The 22,422-nt window shown below is 45.6% G+C and overlaps 1 protein-coding gene across 1 annotated transcript; it reads left to right on the top strand.

The window, feature by feature from the left end:
- On the top strand, window positions 1-13,005 carry LOC311309577 (proton-coupled folate transporter; the record flags this gene model as incomplete). The annotated part of the gene is made up of 6 exons (XM_084438907.1): window positions 1-117; window positions 974-1,691; window positions 4,780-4,877; window positions 10,381-10,519; window positions 11,943-12,026; window positions 12,845-13,005. The coding sequence occupies 6 exons, from the start codon at window positions 1-3 to the stop codon at window positions 13,003-13,005; spliced, it is 1,317 nt and encodes a 438-aa protein (XP_084295033.1).
- Window positions 13,006-22,422: the final 9,417 nt, after the last annotated feature.

Raw genomic sequence — 22,422 nt, forward strand, 5'->3', positions numbered from 1 at the left:
ATGTCGTCATGCCAACAGAAGCTCAGGGCTTTGGTTACCGTGGAACCGGTCATATTTCTCTACATGACGAGCCTGTTCCTACTCATTCCGGCGCAACAGCAGCTGGTCATCGCTAAGGTACGGCAGAGGTCAGAGACCTCAAACCATATTGCCATTTAAACACTATGTGCACTGCATTTGTACTACCAGTTTAATGACATCAATGGATTACTCACACTCTGTACTGTAAATGGCAGTGCCAACTGCGAGAGAATGGACCTCGATTACTTTAAATTTGTCAGGACAGGTGAAACAATAGGCTCTTGAAACCCATCTGGACTGGCCGAGACTCCACTTCCCTTCAGGAGCAGAGGCAATTATAGACGCAAGTTCACGACACCTGAAACTAGTTTATACCTGAAGAAACGCGCTCGTGATACCATTTCTATACTGGTATTTTGTGTCTGCAGTTCTGTGTGGTGAGAATGTTGTCTGTGTTTTCACAACCTAGGCCTTTACGCACTTGCAAAAACAATATCCATACTGCAGACAATAAAGCAGAATCAAATCTTATCTAAACTAATCAAATCTAATGTAATCTAATCTAAAATGTATCATCAACTCGTCACTACTGATTGCAATGTGATGAGCTGTGTGCGTTCCTGCTCCTACAGACATTTCATTATTTCATCTTTCCACAGTCTTCTCTGTTCATAAGAGACAGAACATATCTGATTCCTCTCATCCTCCCACCCTCTCCTGTAAATCACCTCAGAATCTAGATCATTTAGATTGAACAGAGGGAGCACAGCGATAAAGGAGTGTAAAGTTCAAAATGAGCAGATCTTTATTGTCCCAGACATATTAACAAACAGACAGAGCTGTGTGGGCTGTGAGTGCTTGCCGGACTGGGCTACTGGTTCCAATGTGTGTGTGTATGTGTGTGTGTGTGTGTGTGTGTGTGTGTGTGTGTGTGTGTGTGTGAACTCTTCAGGTGTGCCTGGACCTATTCGGGGACTCTCCGGTGTGCCGTCACCCCGAGCAGCACCCCAGTGAGGATGAGGAGGTGCAGCGTTCTTCCTCATTCATCTTCCTCCTCAACACTGCCCTCCACAGCCTCATCTCCGTCCCCCCCGCCCTGCTCCTGGGATCCTGGTCTGACCGTGCCGGCCGGCGCGCCGTCCTCCTCCTCCCCTGCCTCCTCTCGTTGGCCAGCGGCGCCCTCCTCCTGGCCATGGCTCTGGAACCCCGCCTCAGCGTCTACATCTCGTTGGCCGCCAGCTGCATCACCGGCCTATCGGGGGGCACTGTATCCATCTTCCTCAGCTCCTTCAGCTACCTGGCGGACGTGACGGCCGGGACGGGAGCCAACCGGACGCTGCGGATGGCCGTGGCGGAATCCATGGTCTACGTTGGTGGGACCGTGGGCTTCCTGTTGGGAGGGGTCCTGATAGAACAGGTTGGGCTGTTCTCCGCCTTCGCCACCTTCTGCGGCTTCCAAGCCCTGTCCGTCTTCTACATCCTGGCCTGGTTACGAGAGCCCCCCCAGCCCGCAACAGTAACCCCGCCCACCATCCCGGTCGCCAGGGTGGGAGTCCTATCATTGGTCAGGAGATCAATTGCCGCAGTGATGAGGAAGAGGCCGGAGCAGGAGAGGCTGAAGCTCCTCCTCCTCACCGTCTGCACCTTCCTGAATTATCTGACGAATACAGGTGAGGAGAGAGGAGAGGAGAGAGGGAGGAGAGCAGTGATAGTGGGAGGAGAAGAGAGATGGATGAGAGCAGAGAGGGATGAGAGGAGAGGAGTGGTGGAAGGAGGAGTGGAGAGAGGGAGGAGAGAGGGAGGAGAGAGGGAAGAGAGAGGGAGGAGAGAGGGAAGAGAGAGGGAGGAGAGGAGAGGTGGATGGAAAAGAGGAGAAAGGGAGGAGAGGGGTGGTGGAGGGAGGAGAGAGGGAGGCAAGAGGGATGAGAGGAGAGGGAGGGGAGAGGAGTGGAGAGAGGAGAGGGGGAGGGGAGGAAAGATACAGTATGATCAGGCCATACATACAGTACAGTGGCTGCTTCTGTGTGGGGGAGTGTGCAGAACACATTTTGTCTTATTTTCAGGTGTTCAAACGAAAGGCCCCAGATCACTATGGCAGATGTTATTATGTGCCCTAATCTAAAGTGAAGACTATTCATTATTTACAAATATCTATGAATGTTTATTAATGATTTGTGAACTTTTTACTCACCTGTTATGATCTGTCTTTTATGAATACAGACACTAAGCAATTACTAGACTTGAAAAGTCTTTTCAAGTCTAGTAATTGCTTAGTGTCTGTATTCATAAAAGACAGATCGTTCATAACAGGTGAGTAAAAAGTTCACAAATCATTAATAAACATTCATAGATATTTGTAAATAATGAATAGTCTTCACTTTAGATTAGGGCACATAATAACATCTGCAAATGATTTATAGATCTTTTAAGAATATTTTACAAATCATTTGTTAAACATGAACAAATAAATGGAGATACAGTTGTTTTTTCATGTCAATTTTTCAAAGCATCTACAAATGTGCTACTACACATTAGATAACATGTTGCATTTCAGATTTAATCATTTACGAATGTAAACAAATGGTTTGTTCATGATTAGTTCATTATCTGCTAATGTATTATGCATAATATATAAATCATTCATAAATGTTATACAAATCTTGTTATAAATGATTTAATAATCATTTACGAATGTATACACATGGTTTGTTCATGATTAGTTTATTATCTACTAATGAATTATGAATAATGTATAAATCATTTGTAAATGTTATACAAATATAGTTATAAATAATGTATTAATCATTTACAAATGTATACAAATGGTTTATTCATGATTAGTTAATTATCTACTAATAGCTTATAAAGGCGTTATAGCCGGGTGTTATTATAACGTCCTACTAAATGTTTTTTCACACCGAGTTTTCGTTTTTTAGTTAGTTTTCGTTAAAGGACAATACTCGTTTTTGACAACCTGGACCTTATTTACGACATATTATAAGACGTTTGACTCACCGAGATCACTTTGGTGTAGTTCGGAGGCATGTAGAAGAAATTTAAAATCCAGCGCGAGCCAGTATATCCATGTAATGTCGGTGGTCGGGGCACTTAGAATGCAGTTTCAAAAAATATTTTTTCTGCCCCGAAACGGTTGTTTTCATCAATCTGTCTTCATGAATCGCTAGTTGTGCTTACATAGAGCATAGGCCTGTGGTGGGTTTTCACATGCCTCTGTAATATGATCTTTAGAAACGTCTTTCGAAACGAAATAGCTTCCTCACTTGCTCCAGCACGCATGCGCACAGCGTGCTGGAGCAACGATTGCGCGCTGTGCGAGGAAGCTATTTCGTTTCGAAAGACGTTTCTAAAGATCATATTACAGAGGCATGTGAAAACCCACCACAGGCCTATGCTCTATGTAAGCACAACTAGCGATTCATGAAGACAGATTGGTGAAAACAACCGTTTCGCGGCAGAAAATAGATTTTTAGAAACTGCATTCTAAGTGCCCCGACCACCGACATTACATGGATATACTGGCTCACGCTGGATTTTAAATTTCTTCTACATGCCTCCGAACTACACCAAAGTGATCTCGGTGAGTCAAACGTCTTATAATATATCGTAAATAAGGTCCAGGTTGTCAAAAACGAGCATTGTCCTTTAACTATAATAACCTTGGAGAAAACAAACGTCAAAAATACATGTGTGGTGCATCACCATTGCAGTTTACAGCTTGGCTTCACAAAACTGTGGTTAGCCGACTCTGCTGATGTACTGTATCTCAGCTACCAAGCAAGCTAGTTTTGACACCTGTTCAGTTGACCAGACTTTTCAGATCTCTGAGGTTCGGATCTCTGAGGACCATTGTATTAGGTTCGCCCTGCTTCTCGCTCAGAGAGATGTCTGTTCCGTACAGAGATCATAGTTCAAAGTGCATTCTCTGCCAATGAACATGCATCGAGCCATTCAGAGAGGCTCCTTATGTCACAAGCGCAAGCCTCTAACTGCATGTCTCCATGTCAGTTGCGGAACTAGAGTCTGCTGCTCTGCACTGTCTGTCCAAACCCCACAGACTCCCCATCTAATGGCATTACTAACTTTGTCATGGTTGGAAAACATATATACCTCACTACACTCTACCTCTAATCTATCCAACATGATCAAACTACCTAAATAAGAGTCATCTGACCTATGTTGTGAATATGATGACTATAACTAATGCTAATTGTACCCACAAATGCACCTAACCCCGATACTAACCTATGAGAATCCTAACATTAAGAACAAGCATCAAAAGAGCTAGTAAACCCCTCAAGCTCTGAACTCTGTGGATTTATAAAGTAGGCAGGCTCCTGAGTAGATTAGACTATAGTTTTACTGAGACACTAACAAGCATAATTATGTTCATGTACAAAGCAAAATGAACTTGGCAATGGAAAAAATGAACACAAAATAAATACTTGTGCATGTGTGACGAATGACTGAACGAATGCACATACTAATGTATACAGAGGTCAATCTACAGTATTAGCACCCCCCTCCTCGATTTAATCGGGGGGTATGGGTTAGTGACCTACATTGTTTGTGCCACTTTTCACTACATACAGTAGGCTATGGGTGACGAGGGAGGCAGCACTGACACTTTGAAATGGACCCACAAATCCTCAGTCCGTGCCTGTGTGTATCGTGTGTGTATCGTGTGTGTATGCGCGTGTGTGTGTGTGTGTGTGCATATGTTGTGTGTATGTGCTGCAGGGGAAGCCACCATTTCTCTCCTGTTCCTGACATACCCACCCAGAGAGTTCAGCACTGAGCTGTACGGAATCTTCAACTCCGGCAGGATGCTGCTGCTGGTGAGAGACACGCACGCGCGCGCGCTGGTATCACCCGGCAGACGTCAAAATTTGTCCATCGCCTCCAAACGTCATTTCTAGACGGCATCATACAACTCCAAACGTCATTTCTAGAAGGCATCATACAAATGAATCAAATAACGTATAGGCCTATGCGTGGAGGCGCTCGGGCAGCGAGAATTGAGCAATTCTCCTGCGCGCCCGCACGCGTGCGTGCCCGCGCAGGGGTTGCGATATGCGGAGAGCGCCCTAAGCGCCGTCCGAGTAGCTCCACTCCTGGGTCCAGTTTCGTAAATTTGCCTGATCTCTGTGTCCACGTTAGAACACGAGCTATAAGAACAGTAGCTAAAGCTAACTAATAATAATGCCAGTAAGAATGTGAGCTAGTTGGCTAGCTAGTAGTGTTGTTTGCTAGTTGCTTGTAAAACGTTGTTTGGTAGTTTCGCCAGCTAGTTTTGCACTCGGTGTTGTTCTCACCAAAGTTGTTGTTTGATCCACCCAACCCACACTCATAAGCGCTCGCAAATGTATACCCCTCTTCCATCACGTGTTCCAATGTGAACAACCAACCACAAAACTCTGAGAACAACCAATCAAAAACGTAGGCCTATCCCACGTCTGCCGACGTTTATAACTGTATGATGCCGTCTAGAAATGACGTTTGGAGGGTATGGACAAACGTCGAATTCTGCCGTCTGCCGGGTGAGACCAGGCTGCACACACACGCACACGCACACACACACACACACACACACACACACACACACACACACACACACACACACACACACACACACACACACACACACACACACTGTCTATTTGTCCATCTGTCTGTTTGTCTGTCTGCTTGCTTGTCTGTGTGTCTTTCTTTCTTTCTTTCTTTCTTTCTTTCTTTCTTTCTTTCTTTCTTTCTTTCTTTCTTTCTTTCTTTCTTTCTTTCTGTATGGAGTCAGTCCAGCAGGACCCAGCAGAGTTTCAGCCCTTCATCATCCTCTCATATGAAAGACTGGAGGATAGCAGGGATGTTGCTCACCACTCCAGGCTCTCTCTATGTGAACAGAGACAGATAATGGGACAACAATGAGGTGAGCTGCAGGTTGCCAGGCAGCAAGCAAGGGTGAGATTAAGAGAGAAGGAGAGAGGGGGAGAGAGAGAGAAGAAGAAGAAGAGAGAGAGAGAGAGAGAGAGAGAGAGAGAGATGTTGCTACTGTAGTTTCTAGAGGTCTTCAGACAATATCCTGAGGCGTGATTAGAGCAGAGCAGAGTTCACCAGGTATGATGATGAAACATTACAACGCTTAATGAGTTGATTAGAGGAGGAGCCGTCAGCTGCGACCTTCTCTCTGAGGTGCTTATGCATTCTCCATCAGGGGGGAGGACAGGGGGGTGGGGGGCTGGGGGGCGGTGATGACACTGGCAACTTGTCACCCGCAAGTTGACAGTATAATGAAATCAAGCCTGTCAGCTTAGACAGAGGAGGCAAATGAGTCACATTACACTTACACACACACACACTCACACACGCACGCACATAAATAATCCATGTTTGTTGTTTAGACACCATCTCATCAGGTTCAATCTCTGAAGGTTAATAGATTCTATTCTGTGGCCAGCTAATGAATCTGAGCCTCTGTCCACGTACACCTCCCCCACACACACACCTTCCCCCCACACCAGACAGAAACACAGAAGGAGCTACTAAGCCCATAAGATAACAATAACCTAGTATTGATTTGGATGAGATAATCCTCTAGCCAAGCCAGGATACACTGTACAATGTCGGCAAACCCCTCACAAAGTTTCCGTCCTGTCGTCTCTGACCTGATCAGACCTCACAACGTGCTACGTGCTCATGCTGTACAACTTCTGTCAGCCATGATTGCTTGTGCTGTGACTTGTGCAGTCGTTTAAATAAATGTCATACTTTTATGAACACAGTTTTTAATTTATGTCAGTGTCGACTGTGCATTATTGATGTGAATATCAATCAGAGTTGTGTAAAACATCCTGCCTGGCCCCAGTGCCCAAGAAAGGGTACCCCAGCATCTTAAATGACTACAGACCAGTGGCATTGACATCCCACTTCATGAAGACCCTAGAAAGGCTGGTCCCTCTCACCTCATACCTGGACCTCCTGCAGTTTGTCTACCTGGCTGACATAGGAGTGAATGATGCTATCATCTTCTCGCTACACAGGGGCCACCCTCTGTGCTCAGATAAACAAAGGACTTCAGATAAAACTCAGAGACATGCTGCCAAGTTAGGGGTGCACCTGGACAACAGGCCGAAATGGAAACGGAAACACAGAGGCCATTTACAAGAAGGGCCAGAGATGACTGTACTTCCTGAGGAGACTCAGGTCCTCCGATGTGTGTAGAACATTGCTGAACATTTTCTACCAGTCTGTTTTAGCGAGTGTCATCTTCTATGCTAGGGCAGCAGTAAGGCAGTGGACACCAACTGGATGGACAAGCTGATCAGGAGGGGCCCTGTCCTGGGGGTCAGACTAGCTCTGTCCTGGGGGTCAGCCTGGCTCTGTCCTGGGGGTCAGCCTGGACTCGATGACAGCGGAGGTGGAAATTCTGGCCAAACTGCTGGCCATCATGGACAAGGTCTCCCACCCTCAACATGACACTCTGGGCAGACAGAGGAGCACCTTCAGTAACAGACTGATTCTACCACGATGCTAGACGGAGCGCTTCTAGAGGTCCTACAGTAGGTGAGGTGATCTGCTGAAACCTGCCCGCCCTCCTGGTCCGGTACAACTCCAGGACCATAATCTCTTCGTGCCACTCCCGTCAGGCAGGAGGCTGCGGCCCATCAGGACCACATCCACACACCACGGAGGCCGCTTCTTCCCCACGGCCATCAGCCTCATCAACAAGGCTCTCTGATCGCCCCGCCCCCACCCTGCCCGGCTGCCCCCACCCTGCCACCGTTGAGAGACACTGTTGAGAGACATTTGCAAATGACCACTGAATGTACTGTACGCGCACTCACATACAGTATCACGCCACACACACACCACACATACACATACACACCCTCACATACTGTAGACATTACACTCTGCACACTCACTGTATTTACACTGACCGCAATACTTTTTCTATATTGTTTGTTCTTAGCTTATCCTTTTTTGCACTAGCATTTTGCTCTTTGCACTGTCCTGTCTTTGTGCTGTCCTATCTCGTCTCTGCACCCTGTCCAATGTTGTCTCCATGTTATGCACCACAACCGAAAGCAAATTCCTAGTATGTTGAAGGGTTGCATGGCAACAAAACAAATTCGGATTCGGATTCATACCAGACTGTTTAATCACCTGACTGTCTGAACACTGCTGGAGCAGCTCTAACGGCGCGTTCAGACTGGATGCGAAAGCGCAGCGAAGCGCAGCCCGTTTCCTTTCAACACAAATGTTAAAGGGGTAGTGCACTATTTTGGACATTAGACCTATTTGTGGTCTGTCTACCACGAACCTGAAACATAGAGACCATAATTTCACTGATCGTTCCAGTGTTGAGCTAGCTGCGGTTTTTATGCAGGCTCTCACTGGGCTACAATTGAAGTCAATGGAGCATTATGTAAAAGTACTGGAAAAACTAGGATAAATGTGTTTTTTTAAGACGGGAAGCACAGGGTGTAATGTCATCAGTCTCAGTATGTTCTTCTGTGAAATGCATCACGATCCGAATATTTTTATATGTTTGGCATGGCTTGAATATAAGCATTCCCCTGGCGATTGTTTCACTGTTCCCACGGATACTCAGATTGCGATACATTTTCAGGAGAGCATACTGAACTGGTAAGACCCTGTGAAAATCCCACTATGAGCCGATGCTTGTCAGACGTTATGAATTGCGACCTTCTGATCTCAGGCCGACATCATTAAAACGTAGGCTATGTGAGCTATCTGGATAGCCTAGATGAAAATGCACACTAGACCTACACCCAAATGAGTCTTTCTTAACTTTTAATCTGTTCAAAAACACTAATGTTATCTGACCAGTTGGAAACATTTGCGCTGTTTTCGTTTGAAGATACATTGTAACAGAAAACATTGTGTCACAAAACTCATTTTGATAATTTGTTCAGTTCCAAAGTCATATTGCACAGGCGAAATGTGGTCTACATGAATTTCAATTGGCAATATGGCAGCACCTTCAACTCCAATTTTTTACTAAGTTAAATAGCGATGACAACATGTAAAGGCTTTGTGCTTGGTTTTTATACAATGGCCTGGTGGTTGAGCGGAAACAGAAGGAACATTTTTTAACTATAACTCAAATTTCTCCCCATTTTTACATTTACATTACATTACAGTCATTTAGCTGACACTTTTATCCAAAGCGACTTACATTTAATGTAGGAAAAGCCAATTTACTACTACTTGTCAGAACTCACTGCCTTTCTAAGACAAGTGGCTAAGAGCATAATCTAGTGCTGAAGGCGAAGTGCAAGAATAGCAATCAAATACAATAGGTGCTTAAGAGGAGGATCGTGGTAGCACTTCTTGAAGAGATGAGTTTTTAGCTGGTGGCACATGAGGGGCAGGATGGATGGATGGATTTTTGGAGTGGGTTTAGCTCAGATTGAATGATTGGAATAAATTCAACCCCCCCCCCCCCCCCCCCCACCGTAGAACCCCTTTGAGATAGAATAGATTTCAAAAACACCAATATTACAGGTTTTCAGCACATGCGAATATTGGGCGGGTTTTCCACTCAAAACTAATGGTTGGAATGGACTCAGCACCCCCCAAGCCCCTAATACCTCCATCCCAGTGACAGTGCAGGGCGAGAGGTAATGTTTTTGGTGGCATGTGTCCGTCCGTCTATCCGTCCCTACGGGTACGTCTGTCAGCAGGATTACTGAAAAACTACCAGAGCGATTTTCATGAAACTCGGTGGGGGGATGTAACTCAAATTTTGGAGCAGATCCAAATCACACCGCGGGGTCCACATGACACTTCTTGGTTTGTTTGTTTTTCAGCAGGATTATGCAAAAACTACCAGACAGATTTTCATGAAACCCAGTGGAGAGGTGTAGCATGGGCCAATTTAGAACCCATTCAATTTTGGCGTACACAGAGCCACCAAATGCATTCAGGAGCAGAGGTTTATGCTCTTTGAGCACCATTTCTAGTTTTAATTTTTTGCCCTCAAGCCCTCTGGGTACCCCAACTTTGATTGACTCCCCAGAATTTTCCCAGTGGATTTGAGTTGGAATATATTGAGAGGTGTTAGTAGACACCTACAGTATATAAACACATTGGTGAAGAAAGATATTGGTAAGCATTTTTTTCACAGATGGTTAAAAAATCTTTCTAAAATGCTAACTAAATAGCAACTCTCGTTGTGGTCATAATGGTCATATTATGCTGTGGTCATGTTGTGCTCATGTTGTGGCCATATTGTGTTGTGCTCATGTGGTGGTTGTATTATGATCGTACTGTATAATGGTCATATTATGTTCGTATAATGGTCATTTTGTGTTCCAGGGGTTTGTGCTGCTGGTGTTGTTCCCTCTGCTGCTGCGGTGGGTAGGACAGATGACCCTGGCCAAGCTTAGTGCCCTCTGCGCGATGGCTGCCTGCATCACCATGGCCTTCTCCACCAATACATGGATGGTCTTTCTGGGTGAGACTGACAAATCATTTTCCATCTTCAGAAGAAGAGAATATGTTCGGAGTGCTGCTTTGTTGTAAATGGTAAAAAAAAAAAAAAAAGTATTGAAAAAGGCACGGCATACGAGGCTAAGAATGAGGCTTACCACTAGCTCATTTTGAATGCTACTACACACTATCCTCATCAAGACGTGGAAATGCATTGGTGGTTATGCCAGTTTAAAAAGGGGTTTTCAGTTTATGACATGATTGCCTTTTATGTGGGCGGCTGTGGCTCAGGAGGTAGAGCAGGATCGTAGGGTCGGCGGTTCGAATCCCGGCTCCTCCTGTCCACATGTTGAAGTGGCCTTGGGCAAGACACTGAATCCCATAGAGCAGGCTAGCACCTTGCATGGCAGCTGCTGCCGTTGGTGTGTGAATGTGTGAATGAGAGGCCATTGTAAAGCATTTTGGATAAATGGATCCATTGACCATTTTAACATTATGTTTTATTGTAGTCATTCACCACTGAGTTACAAACTACAACAATATTCTCAATTGTCAGCTTCATTTTCCACCTTGACACACAACTTCACTTCTCACTAACTAATGGTCCTTGAAAAACAATATATATATTTGATTTTTATTTAACGATGTATAGACAGCAGTGTGGGGGGAGCAGGAGGAGAGAAGGGGGGGGGTTGATCCCAGTGCAGTAAAGATGGTTCAGTGATAAACCCTGCGGACCACATGACTGTAATTACACACAGACACCCGTCCCTTTGTAGCATATTGGGCCTACGTGCGTGTCTTTGTGGCCGAGGATGTAAAGCTGGTGTGTGTATGTGTATGTGGTGTGTATGTGTGTGTGTGTGTGTGTGTGTGTGTGTGTGTGTGTGACAGGAAGCAGCGACAGGGACAGAGAGGGGAGGCGGGAGGGAAGACAGCAGAGTATTGTCCTGAGCTGACAAGCTGGGAGGGAGATAGACAGATAACTATTGATATCAGTAATTGAATAACTGTTGATGGAGTTTGTGATTCTAATTTCAGCCGAGGAAAAGAGAGTAGATATGGGGATTGGGGGAGGGAGGGGGAGGCTTGACAACAGAGTGGAGGAGGAGAGGAGAGAGGGGGAGAGGAGGTGAGGAGTAGGAAGGCTAGAGGAGAGGGGGCTGGGTGGAGGAAAGGCCAGAGGTGGGTAGGAGAAAGGAGGGGAGTGGAAGGGAGGGGTGAGAGGAGAAGGGAAGAAGAGAAGGAAGACAGAGGGGTGGGGGGGGGGAGTGAGGGAGAGGGACAGGGGACAGACAGAATACCTAACGACCCTGAGATTAATTACACCTCCAAAGTAACTTTGCGCCCTCTTTCCCTCTGCTCCTCTCTCCTGCCACAACCCCCCCCCCCCCCCCATGCACTTAACTCCCCTCTCCTTCCCTCCCTCCCCCCCTCCCTCCCTCCAGCGGCGATAGTGGGGGCTCCTACAGGAATCACCCAGACTGTGGTCCGCTCTCTCTCCTCCACCATTGTGGAGCCTGATGAACAAGGTGGGGGCTCTTTCTCACACACACGCACACACACGCACACGCACACACACACACACACACACGCACACACACACGGCAGGATAATGTGGCTAGTTTGTTATAAGAGGATATACTATACTGTATCTGCTCTGAGGGGTTGTTAAGCTTCTGCGAGTGCTGTACATTGACACACACACACACATCTGAAAACCAGCTGGGATCAGATTTGATGAGATTTTAAAACATCCAGTGACGATAAGGGAAACAAAGACCACGGCTGTTGCTTAGGAACCGCTCCACCTGTTTATGGCAGATCCAACAGGTTCTGTCTGTCTCTCTTCTATGGACTCTGTCTCTCCTCTCCTCCCTCTGTCTCTCTCTCTTCTCAGAAATGTCTCTCCTCTCCTCCCTCTCCTCTCTCGTCTCCTCCTCTTCACTCTCTCTCGGCTACTTCACGTCTGACACAGAAAAGCACTTTACTGTAGCAGGTGTTAATTTCTGCCTTTGATCAATACTACATACAGTACATGCAGACTGACCCCTTCTCTACTCCTCTTCCCAAGCTCTCTCTCTAGCTCTCCGCATCTCTCTCTCTCTATCTCTCTCTCTCTCCATCCCTCTCTCTTTATTTGTCTCTATCTCTCACATTATCTCTGTCCCCATCTTCATCTTTCTTTCCGTCTATCTCTGCCTATCCCTCTCTCTCTCCCCCCCCCCCCCCCCTCTTCTCTTTTCCTGAAGGTCAGACGAAAACCTTATCTAGTAACCAGAGAGCCGTCCAGAGCAGCACCGTTAGTCAATACCCCATAAAGGCATCGCTGTGTCTCCTCCTTCCCTAGGAGCCATGTTCTCCTTCTCGGCATCGGTGGAGGCCAGCTGCATGCTGGTCTCTGGAGTCCTCTTCAGCAGCCTGTACCCTCTGACCCTGCCCACCTTCCCGGGCACCTGCTTCATTGTCATGGCGGCATTCAAGCTCATCATCTTCATTCTCATGCAGTGAGTCCCGCCACGCCTCTGCCACGCCGCCAGCCAGGACACTCCTTCGCATATTTTAAAAAGTTGATGAATATTTAAATGGGCAGTTACAGTAAATGCACACTTCAATGCACATAGCAGTACGCTTAACGATATATATATACATTTATAAGCCTGGCAGATATAATGCAGAAAAACAATAAGCATTAATAATCCAATAATTAATGTATTTGTGAGAAGGGCTTTGCTGTGTCCCTAATTAATTTAAGGGAATGCTAATGAAATTAACTTTTCTAAATGTTAATTAGACCAGGGTTTGACAAGGCTTAATTATTATTTTTATCGGACCAAATTAAAGGCGTTTCCAAGGCCAATAAAGGAATGTTAATCATATTTACTAAAACAACACGCTTTTAACCAAATGCTGATGGTTAAACGGTCGCGGGATTCAAGTTTCAGTTTTTTCTCTCCTCTTTTGCATGCGTAAGTAATCTTCAATTTAATAGACTTTGATTATTCAGTAATTCATTTCTTGGAATCCTAGCTTGTGATTTGCATTTAGAATGGGCGAGGGATAGCAATACGATGTGATGTAATTGTAGCGGGAAGAGAGAGAGAGAAAGAGAGAGAGAGGGGGGTGTGATTCAATTTCATATGCCTGTATTTGAGCTCATGGTGGGTGTCAGGCTCTTCTCTGAGGGCAGTGGAGCAGTGAGGCAAGCCCCAGCACACTTAAAATGCAGCAGGCCCACTGTGCCTCTGTCGCCACTAGCCAGTTATCTATCATATAATAACCATTACTATCTATCAGTAGCAGCAGACATCAGTTACTGCAATCCCCAACGCATGCTTACACACAGTCAGCTTCACAGTTCAATGCCACAGGCTTTATTACCAAGCATTTCGTAGAGCACAGTCCCTGAGACAAGACTTACACTCTAGACTTGCCTACCACACACACTGGGTCTAACAGGGATATCGTAAACAGCCGGATAGCCTATGGGTAGAGTAGCAACCTGATAGGGTATACACCTACACTACCATGAAGTATGTGTATTCACATAATTCAAAAATGATCACTGCAAACATCAAAAGCAATCACAGCAATCGTGAACTATAATACATAATTAATAATTATATAATAATTAATTACAGGACCTCGAGGGGTCTTTAATCACCACATGGCAAGTGACACACAATTACACACATGAGCGGCGACAAATCACGCAATACACACATCGCCGGTGCAGTTTGTCCTCTGCATTCTCCCATCCAAGCTGTCCTCTTCCAGGGGCAGCCAGGTGCAGTGGCCAGCCTCGTCAGTGGGACCAAGTCCACGTGCTCAGTCCATGTCCTGGTCAGGGTCAGGACTGAAGGGCATCTGTTATTCTGCGTGTTTTTTGTATTGGGTTCTTGGGAAGAAACCCGCAATGAGAACATGCAAACTGGATACTAAATACTATCACAAAAAACGTGTACCAACAATACAACAAAAAACATTTTTTACTTTTTTTTCACATTACGACTGTTGTGAACTTGTGAAGAACTCACTCAATATAACAAACAACAGTTTTAGGATCACTATAAAGGCATATTTTGTCACAGAAGCATACATCTTTTTCAAATATTTGCATATTTCAATGGTTGAGACATAATTTGAAAGCGTACAATCTGTACTTTCATAATCTGTAAAAATATGAAAAAAATTATCTTGCCCTACTTGGGAACCAAGTAACCAGCGGCTGTCATATATTAGTCCAGACTGTTGAGACTCATATACGTCACTGCCGAGCCCTCGTATCACAGTCACAGATATGATGGAACTGAATGTTGTCTCCAGAAGATTTCCCACATCCAATAATCTAGTTCATGTCCCAGCCCAATAACACCAGCTCTGACCCACAAGGCTGCTCTATCTGCTTGTTCTCAATATGGTGGACAGAGAGAGAGAGAGAGATGGATGGAGGGATGGAGAGAGGGACAGACAGAATGACAGAGGGATTGCATGTACAGTCCAGCCAGTCAGCAGTGAGTGTGTTGCTAATGTAATAGACTAACTAGATAAATTATACTTTTTAAATTAGTTTGCTCTCGGTTAAATGGCCGACAGAACACAAACTCTGTGTGTGATTGATTGTGAGTGTAATGACTGGCGTTTCACTGGTCCAGTAAACAGCTCCGAGCTCCATCACCTCCTCTCTGATAGGTTAATAGCCTATAATTCGGTGTTAGTGTTCTCGCTGGTGCTCTAATGAGGCCTGTGTCTCCTCTAATGGATGCAATGGGGAGTGTGTGTGTGTAATTGATATAGTTGGGGCATGTTGTTAGTGTAGTAGTGTAGTCATGGGGGTGTAGTAGTCTATGCAGTCCTTGGTGTATCAGATGGTGATGTAGTAGTATCATTTAGGTATTAGGCGCAGCAGGTTCGTAATGGATATCTTAGATAATGCTGTATAGTAATGCAGGTCATGTACTGTTTAGTGAGGGGATGAGAGGTTATCACAGACAGGGCAATTACTAGAGGGATGGAGAGATGGAAGCAGAGAGGGAGTGAGGGATAGAGGAAAGGGGGAAGGGAAGAAGGGAGGGAAGGTCTCGATAGCAATTAAATAGGGAGGCAGTTCTGTGGTCACTCACTCTTGACCAAAGCAGCCACATGGAATGTGTGTGTGTTTGTGTGTTTGTGTATGTGCATGCATGAGTGCGTGTGTGTGCGTGTGTGTGCGTTTGTGTGTGTGCGTGCATTAAAAAGCTTTGATAAATGTGCCACACCAGCAGGTCATGGTTCTTTGTCAAAATCAACTTGTCTCATAATCAACTGTTATAGATTGTCAGTTTGATTGATATTACAGCAAGACAAGATATGACAGACTGTCTGTCTGTCTGTCTGTCTGTCTGTCTGTCTGTCTGTCTGTCTGTATGTATGTATGTATGTATGTATGTATGTACTGTATGTATGTATGTATGTATGTATGTATGTATGTATGTATGTATGTATGTACTGTATGTATGTCTGTCTGTCTGTCTGTCTGCCTGCCTGCCTGCCTGCCTGCCTGCCTGCTTGCATGTGTGGACACTAAAGACCTATAGGGAAAAATAATATCCGCACACTGTTCTTATGCTCCCCCGGTGAGTTAATAAGGTACAACTTTTCACCTGACGTACCGATGATCTTTTAGGTTGTACCTAATTAACTCACCGTGGGAGAGATGAGAACATGAGAACACTGTGAGGATATTCTTTCCCCCTATTTCCCTGCTTTAAAATAAAATCCAGTACCTGTGGAATAACAGGGATGTGCAGCATTCTTGGACTACACACACTAGAGACCTGCTCAGCCTGTAGCTCTGCTGAACTAGGACGTGTTACTGTGTTGAAGAGAACAGATGATGAGAGATGGAGAAAGGGAGAGCAGTGAAGGGGGGGCAGATAGACAGAGACAGAAGGAGGTATGGAGGGCAGAGAAAGAGAGAGGGATGGGGAGAGTGATGAAGAGAGAGAGAGGGATGGAGAGAGGGGAGGGGTGGAGAGAAAGAGGGATGAAGAGAGAGAGGGGGTGAAGAGAGAGAGGCATGGAAAGAGAGAGGGATGGAGAGAGAGGGGAGGAGAGAGAGATGGGGTGCATGCAGGGGTCTTTCCCAAGCCTGACCCTGTAGAATACTGATGACAGCGAGCGATGGATGAAAGAGAATGAGATAGAAAGACAACATGAGGAGGAGAATGACGAGAGGAGGGAAAGAGGTGGAAGAGAGGGAGAGAGAGAGGGGGTGAGAGAGAGTCACTGATATGAGAACACACCAGGGAGCTGGGCGCCTCCTCGGTGAAGCCCCTCATTAAGCCACTCCACAGACATGTATAGTTGCATACACTCTCAGAAAAACTTGTTCTTGTGGTTTCTTCCTGGTGGGATTCACTCACAAGGAAATCTTGGAACCTGGTTCAAGGTAGCACTATTTTGTCAAGGATTTTACTATTTATGTGATAGTGGTCCCCATAGACATACACAGACAATTAGATATTCCATAGACATGGACAGTGTGTTAGTTATCCCATAAACATGTATAGAAATCTAGTTATTAAATGAAAATGTGTATCCCGCACACTGACAAAAATGAGGAGGCATCCAATATATAAAAATAGGGCTGTTTAATGTATAGTGAAATTTATTAAAGTGGAAAAAAGAAAAAGTAGACTGTTCCAGTCGTTCAGACCATCGTCGGCTCTGTCACCAGCTGCATACTGTTGGCTATGTACAGTATGGGCAATCAGCCGCTGGCAGAAACCAATAGGAGAGAGGCTGGCAAGCAAACAATCAGGACAATTAGCTCATTAGTCCAGAACACAGAACCCAAAATGACTGTAATGTAATGTAAAAAAAAAAAAAAACATCAGCCTACATATTGTAGAGTAGACACCAAAAATAGATAATAACATACTTGTATACATTAAAGGATGTAAAATACAGGTTATACAAATGACAAGTTGTGACTAGTTATTCTCATAAACATGGACAGTGAGGTAATTATTCCCATAGCAAGTTAGTTATTCCATAGACATGTATGGTGACTATTCCCATAGCGATTTAGTTATGTGTGTGTGTTTGTGTGTGTGTGTGTGTGTGTGTTTGTGTGTGTGTGTGTGCGTGTGTGTGTTGGTAGTGAGTTTGAAGCAGACGGTGGAGGTGTGTTAATGAATGAAGTGGGTGTATTGATTTGGAGGGCCTTGATCCGGCTTGTCAGGGCGGGGCGAGGCCTGTACGGTAGAGCTGCAGCTTGGCACAGGGCATGCCAATCAAAGCTCTGTGTGGCTGTCTGAGTACTGCTTCCATACACCCTTACAATGGAATTTTCAGTCACTAGGGCAATGACTTGTTCCTGGTAAACTTCCGGTGCATAAGTGGCAAAAACACAACAACAACAACCTGTGATAATTAGTGAAACGCTAGCAAGTCTAAAACATTTTCAAAATGTCCAAATTGTTGACCTTGTTGTTCGGTTGTGGGATTATTATTTAATATGTACCAACGTGGTGTTATTGTTTTGAATATGAACATTCCATTCAACAGTCTATATCTAGCTGTGATCTCATCTCACCTGGCGACTGTGTCAGTAAATGACATGCCAGAACAAAAGGGATAAAATACAATGAATGAATTTAGATGTAGACATCTCTCTCTCTCACTTTCTCTCTCTCTCTCTGTGCCACCTCTCTCCTCCCTCTCTAACTTTTTTTCTCCGACTCTTTTTCTATCCTTCTCTCCTCTCCACCTCTCTCCTGTCATCCTCCTTCCTTCTCTCCAGTGAGAATTTTGTGATTGCTCCCTGTCACACAGCACTGATGTGGTCTCAGCTGTTGCATCCGCACTTTAGGTGGCGGCGGTGGCTTAGTGGTGCTGGAGCTCCTCGCATGTCTGGTCTCTCATTAGTCTGAGATGAGTTATCAACATGTCAATGTGTTATCAACATGTATGTACCGGTATATGTGTGTGGTGTGCGTGTGTACGTTTGTGTGTGTGTGTGGGGGGAGGAGGGGGGGGGGTGTTGTCAGCGTGTTATCAACGTGTATGTTTGTGTGTGTGTGTGTATACGTGTGTTGTCAGTGTGTGTGTGTGTGTGTGTGTGTGTGTGTGTGTGTGTATATGTGAATGCGTGTGCGTGTGTGTGCGTGTTGTTAGTATGTGTGTTGTGAGTTTGTGTGTGTGTGTATGTGTGTGTGTGTTGTCACAGTGTGTTGTCCGTGTGTTATCAATGTATATGTGTGTGTGTGTGTGTGTGTCAACGTGTGTTGTCAGTGTGTGTGTGAGTGTTGTCAGTTTGTCTGAGTGTGTGTGGTGTGCTGTCAATGTGTTATCAACATGTATGTACCGGTATATGTGTTTGGTGTGCGTGTGTTTGTGTGGGGAGGGGGGGGGGGGTTGTTGTCAGTGTGTTATCAACGTGTTTGTATGTGTGTGTGGACGTGTGTTGTCAGTGTGTGTGTGTGTGCGCGTGTGTTGTCAGTGTGTGTGTATGTGTGTGTATATGTGAATGCGTGTGTGTGTGTGTGTGAGAGAGTGTCTGTGTGCGTGTGTGTGTGGTGTGTTGTCACAGTGTGTTGTCAGTGTGTTATCAATGTATATGTGTGTGTGTGTTGTCAGTTTGTGTGTGTGTGTGTGGGGATGTGTGTTGTCAGTGTGTGTGTGTGTGTGTGTGTGTGGTGTGTTGTCACAGTGTGTTATCAATATGTTATCAACTTGCATGTACTGGTGTGTGTGTGTGTGTTGTCAGTGTGTGTGTACAGTATATGAGTATGTGCGTGTGTGTGTGTATGTGTTGCCGTGTGTTGTCAGTGTGTGTGTGATCTCTCAGAGATGAGCTGAAAGCAAAGCTACTTTGAGCCACCATTAGATGAGCAGCTGACAGAGTGCGTCTATTAGCCAGCTGGCTGTTGTCAAGGTGAGGATGTTCATATGAGGAGGTGTATTGTCATCCTCAGCAATTTTTCTTTCATGCCAGAAACCAATAACCTGACATGCGCCATATGGTTTGTTTGACTCAACCATCTGGGAAAGCTTAGTTGGAAACTGTTTGCAAATGGGCAGGCACTCTCAAAACTACCTGGTACCCGGCAGATTCATGCTCTACAACATCAGGAGGATTCGCCCTTTCCACACGGTTGAAACGGCGCAGGTGCTCATCCAGGCCCTGATCATCTCCTGCCTGGACTGCAACTCCCTCCTTGCTGGGGCCCCGGTGTCAGCCATTAAACCTCTGGAACTTGTCCATAAAGCTGCTGCTCGCCTGGGGTTCAACCACACCAAGTTCTCCCACACAACTTCCCTTCTCCGTTTCCTACACTGGCTCCCTGTAGCGGCTCGCATCCAGTTTAAACCTCTGGCACTAGCCTACTGGGTAAGGAAAGGAACAGCCCCCTCCTACCTCCAGGCCATGGTCAAACCTATACCCCCTCTCGACCGCTATGTTCTGCTACCTCGGGGCGACTAGTTGTCCCGTCACTCAGAGGCCCCTGCAGTCGATTGACGTGGTCATGGCTCTTCTCCTCCCGTCCTGGCCCCACAGTGGTGGAACGAACTACCCACTGATGTCAGTACAGCAGAGTCGCTGCCCATCTTTCGTCGCAGGCTCAAAACTCATCTCTTCAAGAAGTACTACAATGATCGCTATTCTTGCACTTTGCCTTCAGCACTAGATTATGCTCTTAGTCACTTGTTTTAGAAAGGAGATGCACTTGTGAGTTCTGGCAAGTAGTAGTACATTGGCTTTTCCTTCGTTAAATGCAATTGTTAGTCGCTTTGGATAAAAGCGTCTGCTAAATGACTATAATGTAATAATGTAATGTACTGTAGGTGAACCACGGGTAAATCAAATATTCTTTGCTTTTCTTTCAATTAAGAAATATTCTCCAGTTCAGATATAACTGATGCTATACTGTGTAGCATTTACTTTAACCTCTGCTGTTGTTTTAGAACAAACATTTGATTCTTGCTGTCGTCACACCTAAACCCTGTCCGGAGTAGCTGTATTTCCTCATAGAACGCTGATTGGCCAATCGTTTTCTGATCGGGCATAAATGGGATCTCTATTGAGCTTTGCCAGACTGAGTGAAACAATGTGACGGCAAGATCAGGATGATCTCACGTGGCTAACAAACCCAAACAGATGCACCCAAAACTGAGAAAAAGCAACTCCATTTCAACCCTTGAACAACCAACTGTTGATTTGACTGTAGATAAGATTTAGCTTTAAGATGTATGCCTGTTCAAAATGCACTTGCCATGATAGAGTTGTGTCTACCTGGGGTCCTCTAGAATGTGTCTGAAGTGGAATTAGTGCTTGGAAAAAATGTGTTAGTAGTATTCTGAGTAGAGCACCTTGTATCTTATGCTGCATAGATGCCTTGTTATACAACAGCTAGTTCCGACCGCGCATTGTGATTGGCTAAAACGCATTCCAAGCAGTGCCTTAAAACCTATTAATACATCCATGCTTAAAACCCTAGTTAAGGCACTGGGTTAATCACCCTACAGTATTCCTACACCCTCATAGCGTACTCGCGTTACCTAGCAATCGCTTGCTTGCTCTGTTTACGTTGTGGACCAGTCCAGGGGCCTCATTTATCAAAGAGCGTGTAAATTCAGGTGTAAAAGAGGGCGTACGACGAAAACGAGGAAAATGCGAAAAGTAGCGTACGACGAGAATATTTACACGCTTTTCGGATCTATCAAAAATGTCGGACACGCTGCTGCGCCATTTCCTGCACGAAAAATCCGACGCTGGCGGAGAAGAGAGCGTACGCGCACGCGCCCCGTGTTCCGCCCTCTCCACGCCCAAATTCAACCATATATGGTCAAAACTATGACAGCGCACAACGTGGATACCCCGGAAGGAACCGACATAACATAGCGTGGAGCATAGGAAAGACAAATACGTTTATGGAAAAACGCGGAAAGAAGAGAAACTTTTCGGAGACGGAGGTGCATGTGCTTGTTGGTGAGGTCCACGCGAGGAAAGAAAATCATCTTCGGAAGGTAAGCTATTTGTACGAGCCTACATTTGTCTGATTGCTCCTACAGTTTAGGTAGCCTACTGTACGTTTCGTGCATCCTGTATTTGGCGTAGGCTACACGGACATGCTGTATTATGTGGCTGTGAGGAAAGCAAACATTCCACACATTCTGTGGTAGGCTATGATTGATTTAGGACCAAAAACAGGGAACGATAACACAGATGACCACTTCATAATGTTAGACCACATTAAACATTTTCCCCTCTGGGAAATTAAGACTCTCATCTAAATCACCCGGTAAATCACACTTAAGCATTTATTTGGCTGCCAACAGAAAAACATATCAATTGAATATGGCTACACAATAAAATGTTTAATGCATAATCAAGTTAACAGACAAACTCAAAGAAAATGACTGAAATTGTTTCTCCAGACTCTGACGTGGGGTGGGACTCAGAGGAGGGGGAGTCTGCAGTGGTCCTTGACCTGACGGTCGTGCCCCCGCCGGTTGCAGCCTCTACATCCAGCGCCACGACCTCCAGTGCCTCCACCTCCAGCGCACCGGCCTCCACCTCCAGTGCCATCTCCAGCGCCTCCGTCTCCGTCTCCACCGCCCACGCCTCCACCTCCGGCTGCCAGCGTCCCTGCCTCAAGGGTCCCTGAGGGCTGGGCTTCCTCTCAGACGCTGTGCTGGAGAGTCATGACCCTAGAGGCCCAGAGGGAAATGGCAGAAGGGATTGGGGCAGTTGTGGGGCAGTTGTGCAGCAGTTGGTGGAGGTCACCACACTACACCACCAGAGCCAACAGGACATCCTCACTGCACTTCATTCCCTCACACATGCTGTCACGGACCTCACACTGTCACTCACTACCACACTCACGGACCTCACACAGTCACTCACTACCACACTCAAGGACCTCACACAGTCACTCACTA

The sequence above is a fragment of the Borostomias antarcticus genome, assembly GCF_949987555.1.
Source record: "Borostomias antarcticus genome assembly, chromosome: 5".
Taxonomy (NCBI): Eukaryota; Metazoa; Chordata; class Actinopteri; order Stomiiformes; family Stomiidae; genus Borostomias; species Borostomias antarcticus.